The sequence below is a fragment of the Coenobita brevimanus genome, chromosome 90 (assembly GCF_032717465.1).
Source record: "Coenobita brevimanus isolate Jiangsu-jjx chromosome 90, ASM3271746v2, whole genome shotgun sequence".
NCBI lineage: Eukaryota > Metazoa > Arthropoda > Malacostraca > Decapoda > Coenobitidae > Coenobita > Coenobita brevimanus.
Genome location: NC_137043.1, coordinates 34070369 through 34079890, shown reverse-complemented (window position 1 = coordinate 34079890; position 9522 = coordinate 34070369). Strand labels below are relative to the sequence as shown.

At 42.6% G+C, this 9522-nt stretch overlaps 1 protein-coding gene across 1 annotated transcript; it reads left to right on the top strand.

The window, feature by feature from the left end:
• Nucleotides 1–969: 969 nt before the first annotated feature.
• Nucleotides 970–9522, top strand: LOC145411666 (ileal sodium/bile acid cotransporter-like). Its single transcript, XM_080281671.1, has 7 exons — nt 970–1470; nt 2489–2671; nt 3439–3610; nt 5073–5205; nt 7082–7163; nt 8070–8290; nt 9128–9522. Exons 1-7 carry the CDS (start codon nt 970–972, stop codon nt 9312–9314), a joined length of 1479 nt encoding a protein of 492 aa, XP_080137797.1. The 3' UTR covers nt 9315–9522.

Sequence of the window (9522 nt, the reverse complement as noted above, 5' to 3'; positions counted from 1 at the left end):
GTGATTAAGTAAAAGAGCAAGTAAGTAAGGGAGTGAGTAGAAGAGCAAGGATGTAAGTAAAAGCATAATAAAGTAAGTAGAAAAGTAAGTAAGGGAGTAAGGTAGTGTCTGGGGGGGTACACAAACGGTCCTGACAGTGCAGGAAACGAGTCATTCAGAGGCACTACAACCTTAACGAGGTGCACTTGGCCACCTATGCTCTATTTTATTCTTTATGCTGCCAGACGATACTATTCAGCTCTGGAGAGACTTTTCGAACCGGAGAGGTTGGATATAGCCTTCATTTACCCCTTCACTACTAGAGGTCTGTCCAAAGTTGAATACAGTCTGGTAGTAAGTTGGTTTGGTGGTGGTGGTGATGGTGATGGTGGTGGCAGGTTGGTTTGGTGGTGGCGGTGATGGTAGTGGCAGGTTGGATTGGTGGTGGGGGTGATGGTGGTGACAGGTTGGTTTGGTGATGGTGGTGGCAGGTTGGTTTGGTGATGGTGGTGGCAGGTTGGTTTGGTGGTGATGAGAGTTGCAACTCCAAACTCATTTGGATAATGTTTGTCCTTTTGCAACTTATTTTCCTGAGGTTAATGACAGAGCAAGATAGTACTATGGCTCTACATTTTTTATATATATATATATAACACCATATTCTAATGTAGATCTCTCATTTCAGATCAGCATTCAAGAGGGAATCATAATTTTAGGCCAAGTGGACAGAGTATAAGTGCCCCAGACAGCAACATTCGTTTTTCCGACTTCATATGTGTCATAATTTATACTAGCCAGTGAGCAGCAGTGTGCGATACAAAAAGTGCAATGAACTTCGGGTGAAGAAAATGTCATAAAGTGCGAAGAAGTGCGAGATGCAGGCTGATCAAAGCTAATAAACACAGAAGTTCCAAAAATATCCATACAAAAATAAAGGGCGTCCACTTTGCGATTAATATTATAAGCATACGACCAGAGTGTAAAAGTAAAATGTCGTCAAGGGCTTGGGCGTGTGTGCTGGTGTGTGTATGGTGGGCGGGCAGAAGCTGTGAAGGTGTGTGGCTCGAAACGTACAGAAGTGGGCAGTGGAAGGTACCGGAGGACAGCCTGCACGCCCTTCCAATCTCCCTCAGGTTCAATGTGAGCGACCTGAGTGACCTGATGCATGACCTGCCAAGTGACCTGACGCGTGGCCTGACGGGCGATTTGTTGCGTGACCTGACGAGTGAGATGATGCGTGACCTGACGCGGTATGAGGAAAGCAACGTCCTGTCATCCGTTTTGCGAGTGACGGTGGTTCCCGACGCAGAGTGGAAGCTGGACTGGAAGAACAAGAGCGTGGAGTTCAGCGGGAAGGAGGTGCTGACAGAGGTAAACAAGAGCCTGGTGTTCTCTGGATACTACTGGGGTCGCACCAGCCTTGCCTTCTACCTCACTCGAGACGACCTCCACCCCGACAACAACGGCACACTACTCAGGGACGATCTGGAGGTACGGCGGATGATCACCTATTTCTCACAATCACCTACTTTCTATACTAATGTCTCATGTCTGTCTAATGCCTAATCTACTCATTGTCATTATTATGCTCACCCTTTTTCTTGTCTAAATACTGACAAGGACTGTTCTTCATTCTCAGAGGCCCCTACATCCTCTTCTTCTCGACACACCTTCAAAGATCAAGGCTAGGCCGCTGATGCTTGACTACATATGCAATAGCCCTTTACTCTAAGTATGCCTAGCTTCCGCATGCGCGATTTATATGTAGCATCCCAGGGGAGGTATATTTATATAATGGGCTTCAACCAGCAGTAAGTTAACTTGGATAAAATTTATGAAAACTATGACTATGTTCCAGAGGTACAGAACATACAAAAGAATTTTGTGGTGTACAATGCAAAATCGCTCGACGGGAGTGAACAGAGAGTCTGCGCGACAGGTGGCAGTGCATACAATGCAACTGCAGTCTCAACTTAAATGTCACCACTTTGTGCCACCTAAGCTGAACAAACCCAGCTGGAAGTAGTAAAGCTAAAGTGCATTCATACTGAGGCCGGAAAAGAGCATACTCTGACGGTAACTGTCTGATTGTATGGGTCGGGATGAAAACTGTAAAATACGTTTCACCAGCTCGCTTTCTAGGCAAGCCAGATCTCACTACTGGAGATAATGCTGGTGACAGTGAGAAATGGACTGCCCAGAAAGATGAGCAGTAAAGTGGGGTGTTCTTTGTCCAATTTCTGTACTAATCGCCATGATCGGACAACTGGCGTGAGTAAGACCAGTTTCAGCCTTCATTATTTCGCCTTGAAATAATGAAGACATCATCATACAGAAGGGGTTAAAATAATGAAGACATCATCATACAGAAGGGGTTAAAATAATGAAGACATCATCATACAGAAGGGGTTAAATGTTACTGAATATAGCAGCCTAGCCCCTTAAATCTCAAGGGAAGTAATATAGGAGTAACTTACCAACCACGGCCTAAGCATCCCTTTCCCAACAGATCACAATAGACCGGAAATCGTACACTGTGGATACCGTGTTCATCGTGGTGGGGTCGATGCTGGTGCTGCTCAACAACATCAACATGGGAGCGCAGCTGGACCTCGCCATCATCAAGGGCGTGCTCAAACGTCCGGTGGGGCCCATCTGCGGCTTCGTTTCACAATTCGCTGTCATGCCGCTGGTACTGTATATTGAAGGATCATAGATGTTGCCTGTCTTCTAATTCCAACCCCAGCTGGAGGAAGTTCATGGCTAAAACCTCTCACGAAACGAACGCTTTCTTTCCATTTTTCAAGTAGTTCACAATCACACCGATATTCGTTCAAGTTATATATACGAAAAAAAAAAAAAAAAAAAAAAAAAAAAAAAACAACCAACAACACGTCTGTACTGGGTGCCAGACACCATCTAACAACTTCTTCTCGGCTAGGGGTAGGGGTAGAGCGAATATAAATGAAAAGTACGTCATCGTAGTGAGGGGACGGAGAAAACTAAACAGCAGGAAACTCTTAACAGCAACCGCAAATAAACACAAATTCAATGCTTTGATATGGTCTCATTACTTTTTATGGGTACCTACTGAACGGTACTAAAGGTAAATACTTAGCTCTAAAACACTTTCTGTAACTTGAACATAGTTATACTAAAAAAGGATTCCAGTAACATTATCATAATTAGCCCTAAACGTTTTCTATAATGTTTTTAATCAGAACCACCACCACATCCTCCTCCTAGATGGAGAAAATCAGCACATTACAAACTCCCAGACGGTTTATCAGCGGAGTATAAGGCTAACAAAATGGAATGACTAAACTATGGGTGGTGGAATGCAGTGTTCTACCCACTAACTTTCATAAACCTAAGCTATATATCAGACTGCATATTCCCAAGGCTTATTCTTCCTCCATCTCTCTCTTCTTCTCTTCCTTCGTCTTCTTCTTCTTCAAGGCGACGTACGTGATGGGCTGGGCGCTGTTCACGGACCCTTTGGAGCGCCTGGGTCTGTTCACCTTGGGCTGCTGTCCAGGGGGTACTTCGTCAAACTTCTGGACCCTCATGTTCAACGGCAACATCAACCTATCTATCACCATGACGGCTATATCTACTGTCGCAGCCATGGGTCAGTGAGAGAGAGAGAGAGAGAGAGAGAGAGAGAGAGAGAGAGAGAGAGAGAGAGAGACTTATGCCTATCGAATGCACGAGCGTCAATAAGGCAGATCACTACTATGGGTTTAAAATTTGACCTCCACCTCCTCAGAGATAAACATTATTTATATATATATATATATATATATATATATATATATATATATATATATATATATATATATATATATATATATATATATGGACGAACAAACAGATAGGCAAACAGACAGAAAGACCAACAGACAAGCAGATAAAAAGATAAAAGATAACCCCCACGACATCCGTACCTGACCTTCCAATTCTTAACTCTCTAAATAGGTCGGGAATATTATCGAGTCTGAGCATTCTACTGATAACCCTAATGTACTTTTGAGATAAACTGGAACACCAGTATCTATCCTGTCAGTTGTCTATCATCCACTCCTTTACCGTCCAATCAGGAGCTTAGAGGCCCGGGGATAGGCTATACAGTCCTGATAATTAATGATTGTGACCAGTCGCCAACCCTGAAGCGGCATCATGTAAGCAATATACCCCATCCACTCCTCAGACGCAAACCCAAATGGGCATATCCTGTTGAAGCGCCATAACAAACTAGACAATCAAGTCTCCATTTAGTTATATGGTTACCACCCAGCGTATTAATGGTTTTCTGGGTTATAACGGACCCTTTGGCTTCTTATTCAATGTGGAATCACCTCGAGGTAGTATTGCATTAGGTCAGTGCATGGAAGGTGCCCGCAATTACCACTGTTATCGCTTTAGTTAAATAATGTGTTTAAAAGAGCAATGATAAAGTGAAGAGACACTAGCCTACTGATAAGAATAAGTGCCCTCGAGCAATATCTACAGTCATATAAACATGGTATACACACACACACAAACACACACACACACACACATAAAACCACCCCACTAATAACCTAACAGAAGTCGTGCTTGAACCAGCCTAAGCATGTATTCAGTAAGGACGGTGGGTATTATTAACAAAGTGGTGGCAGGTGAAGGTGTGTGGCATACAGGAAGATTGCTGGGCCGCAGAGAACGATCTGTTAGGTTTATGCCCAAAACAAACACATGAAACAAAGAAACCACAAACTTCAGACCCTAAACCACAAACCTCAAGCCACAAGCCACACACACACACACACACACACACACACACACACACACACACACACACACACACACACACACACACAATTGCAGAGGATGTTCCAGGACTTGGCGTATTATTTTTAAGGACATGGAAAGGAGTAGGGGAAGCCGATGCCGTTCCCAAACAGACAGACTGAGAGAGAGAGAGAGAGAGAGAGAGAGAGAGAGAGAGAGAGAGAGAGAGAGAGAGAGAGAGAGAGAGAGAGAGAGAGAGAGAGAGAGAGAGAGAGAGAGAGAGAGAGAGAAATAACCACCCTTGTGCCTCTCTCCTACAGGAATGATGCCCCTATGGTTATTCACTCTAGGCCAAAAGTTACTGGAGAACAACACCATCAGGATACCCTTCATCAACCTGGCCGGCTCACTCGTCGCCTTCACCATCCCAGTCGGCGTTGGCATCATCATCAGGTATTGTATAGGCAGCAGTAAAAGTTCGAGACAATCCACTACTGGCACTGTATTCTGTATTCTCTGTTTCTCAATCCTCTCCCAACGTCAGAGGGTATCCTGCCTTCTCGTAATCTTTCTGTTGTGTGCATTACATTATTATTATTTTTATTATTATTATTATTATTATTATTATTATTATTATCATCATCATCATCATCACCGTTATTATTACCACTATTAACACCTTCTATCCTGGAAGTCAAAGCGTTTAAATATTACCTTATCAACAGTAATGGTAACACCTCTTGATCCAACATTACTAATAACAAAACGTACTCGACTCTCGGAACACGAAACATAGATCTAGCTCACAAATACAGCCAACACATTTATGAATCACGTGACCAAAGTGAGAAAGGTGATATATATCTGACCACCTCCTCCACTCCCTTCCCCATACCACGAAAATCAGAGTGAGAAAGTAAGCACACATCTTTTACTCTAACCAAGTCTCAAATTGCCATCGGACCATCTTTAATACCGAGTTGTAAAAACAAATTAACGCCAAAACATGATGCTAGTCACGAAGAAGTGCTGTGGAAAGGACGTCGTATATTTCCTCCACCGAGCTATACGTGAAATAAGCTGCTAAAGGACAAATTTCTGGGCCAGATTAAGGTAAAAGGGGTACAGTTAATGTATGAGAAAACTATTAGCATTGGAGGCAGTGAAGCGATTGGACACCTCTATAGTAATCTAGTCAATAATCTGGGGGATAGGGGGAAATACGACCACCAAAGAAATCCGCTAGGTAAGATATTCGAAATTTACCTTTGACTAGACAAACAGCAATTTTAAGAAGAATTCCCTAAATAAGCTTTGTCTAAAATAATTCCTTAAGGTATATCATTTAGCAATCTAATACTTATACTGTTAAAATCTCCAAGTTAACGATGTTACTGCATAATATTTAATTCCAATATTACATTGTTATATACACTATTCTTTAAGAAAATTTCATAAGGTGTTTACTGGAGATCGGAGCCAGCGAATCGAGAGGAGAATTCTACCAAACATGATCAAATCCCCAAAGACGTAGGGGGGGAAGTGGATGCATTTTCACTGTTGTTCTCAGACGGAGTTGAGTTTCACTGCATGATTCTTACTATACAGGAGAATATGTATATTTTATTAAACATATATTTTTTGATACACATTTCTCTGCTGTGTAACTATTCAATGCATAACACTCTAATCCGTTCCAAATGTGGAAGTAAAATAACAAGACTCCAGAGTGCGGCTAAATGTATCACTGCCATATAATAATTCATTCACTTGGAGTCAATGAAATGTTGACTGTAACACTTATTTCCTACTAAATAATTATAACATTAAGTTTTTATTATAACTTTTCGAAATGCTGGCACAGAGAACAGCCAAAATATCTACACTGGTAAACAAGCAACACAGCACATACATAACGACAGACTCAGACGTTCACACACACACACACACACACACACACACACACACACACACACACACACACACACACATGACATTCCTTCCACCTTATATGCTGGAGGGGGACGAACCGGGAACCTGCATTAAAACTGGGTTAGGTTAGGTTCGACTGGTTTAGCTTAGCGATGCGATAAGAGACGGAACTAAAAGCTGGAGAAATCTTCCCCCCCTCCCTCTTTGTTTACTAAGTACTATTTATGACAGAGATGCAATACTGACCCCTACTCTCAATTCGGTCACAATGTAGTAAGTAAATAAATAAATAAAACAAAATAACTGAGCCTTATTGTGGACTAACACTAGTATTTACACCACTTCCTGTAACTGACCTCTAACCTGACTGTACCTGACCTGTCCTTCCGGTCACCAGGCACAAGCGGCCACAATGGGCAAACAGGGGAGCAAGGGTGATCAAACCGTTCTCGTTCTTCATCCTCATGTTCTTCATGGTGGTGAGTACTGTTCTGTTCACTTGACAGACCCGTTCTTCATCCTTCTGTTTTTCACAGTGGTAGGTACTGTTCTAAGCACATATCCTGTTCATCTTCGCGTTGTTCAGTGGTGTAAACTGTTCCGTTCACTCCCTAACCCATTTGTACTCCTGTGACTTAGCCGTCATAGGTCGTTTCACATCCCCAGTCTATGTATGTATGTATGTCGTCTATGTTTACCTATCAAAATAATCTACTATCTGTCTGCCTGTCTGTGTCACCCTATCCACATTATCTATCTGTGACGGCAGTCGCGAGACAAGTTCTAATCTTGAGAAAACACTTAGTTTCTTTCTTTCTTTCTTTTTTTTTATATGAACCGAATTTGGTACAGTGGTCGATGTTCACTTCATGACAAAATCTATGAGGTTTCAGACCAAGAGCTTAAAGATAAAACCAACAGGGCAGTTTCAAAGTTGACACCGCCTTGTGACCTTCAGTTTCGTCCTATAGTTTCAAAGAGTAGTAGGTTTCGTCCTGGGCTATCCTTCAATATCTCCACCAAAGTTCATCGAAATCCGATAAAAACTGATCCTTTTGCCAGGACCGGAACTATTCTCACGACAATGCCTACCTACCTACATATCTATCTATTAATAATAAGTTGTGGTTACTATACCCTATTTATTCTAACTGGGCCTAAAATTGCCATCTCTCCATCTTAGTGCTCACTTGCAACAACAGAATAACACTACGATATGATGGTAGCCACACAGAAGTGCGGTGGAAAGGATGTGGAAGTGCGATATTGTTTTTCCGTCAATGAACTAAGTAAAAGTAAGCTGCAAAAGGATGAAAATCTGGACCAAGAAAGAGTGAAAACAGTAAACTTTTCACCCACCCACCTACCTTTGCATCTAATTACAGGTGGGCACGTACAACTCCTACAAGGTGATGCAGATGATGACCTGGCAGATGGTGGTGGCTGGAGTGGTAGTTATAATATGCGGATACACCCTGGGGGCCGTCCTTGCTAGGCTGGTGTGTCTGCCCAAAGACATGATCATCGCCGTCAGCATAGAGACAGCCCTACAGAATCCCGGGGTGGCCTTTGTCCTTCTCAAGTTGTCCGTGGAGAGTCCTTATAGGTGAGCTGATAATGGATATAGACGACGTGTTACAAAGGAGTTTAATAACAAAGAGTTCTTAATCTTTTCACTTCAGTTACGTTTTATATTATCATTACTACACCAGACGACTTCATTCAGCTTTGCAGAGATTTCTCGAATTGGAAGAGTTAGACATGGCCTTCACTAACCCTCCTGCCTCGCTACAAGAGGTCTATTGTATGTTGAATACAATCGTCTGATGGCAGGGACAGTAAAATACATAGTGCGCCATTGGACTGAAGAAGTTAAAATACTTAGTTCCTATGGGGTAAGTCTATCTTTTTCCCTACATGGACTTGAAAATCAACCTATTGAATCTGACGCAAACGACGACGATGACACATAATAAACAAAATTATCAGTGTCAGCTGCTGCATATTCCGGAGTCTGATTTTGAGAGTCCACGGAAAGAGAAGCATGAGAAAGGATTGACTTTTGTTGCTGATACAATATCCATTGCTCTACCTCTTAGTGACCCGTTTACAAGGGCTCAACACTACTCTACCCCTGACTGTCCCACCTGTATGAAGTCTCTAATGTTTCGCGTCAAGCATTACTTTTCATCTTTTATAGTATTTTTTTTTTTTTCACGGTTTTGCCCTTTGGTCCCCCCATCCGCAAGAACTCTCCGATACTTCCTCTTGTAATACTTTCCATCTCTACCCCTTCACCTTCTTATTAATATCACATCCTTGATGTTTTATCATAGTTATCTAGAGGCAATTTTATTCAGATTATAGGAGAATTTCAACTACATTACATTTAGATAACAGAAGTGTGATGAAAACCAACTGACCTTAATGTACCTGTCCTCAGTGACCTGGCCTCCCTGCCCATCATTGCCACCCTCCTCGTCTCGGGTCCGCCTCTGATCCTGATCTTCCTCACCTACTCCTGCCTAAGGCGCTGGTTCGGCTGCTGCCCTGACCCACCCCCGAGTAAGGACTTGGAGGCGGACCGAGAGGCCAAGGAAGTGATGCTGACTGCCACACACACCAAGTAACAGACGCTGACCCTGCTGGATACACATTACCTTGACATACTCGTACTCAGCAACCCCATACCAGGGGTGGATCTAGCATTTAGTAAACCGTAAGAAGAAAGTGTCCCAACAGGACAAACAGGAACAAATACAGACAAGAAGGAACTGGAGTAAGCCTGAAGGTCAACCAAAATGATCGTGGTTTTGTACAATGTAATTTGTTTCAGTA

What these genes read in the sequence shown, in the direction of transcription:
- LOC145411666 (XM_080281671.1), top strand. Translation starts at nt 970, where the DNA reads ATGTCGTCAAGGGCTTGGGCGTGTGTGCTGGTGTGTGTATGGTGGGCG. An exon ending in TCCTCATGTTCTTCATGGTG is followed by an intron (nt 7,164 to 8,069) that starts GTGAGTACTGTT and finishes ATCTAATTACAG; the next exon opens with GTGGGCACGTACAACTCCTA. An exon ending in TCCGTGGAGAGTCCTTATAG is followed by an intron (nt 8,291 to 9,127) that starts GTGAGCTGATAA and finishes ACCTGTCCTCAG; the next exon opens with TGACCTGGCCTCCCTGCCCA.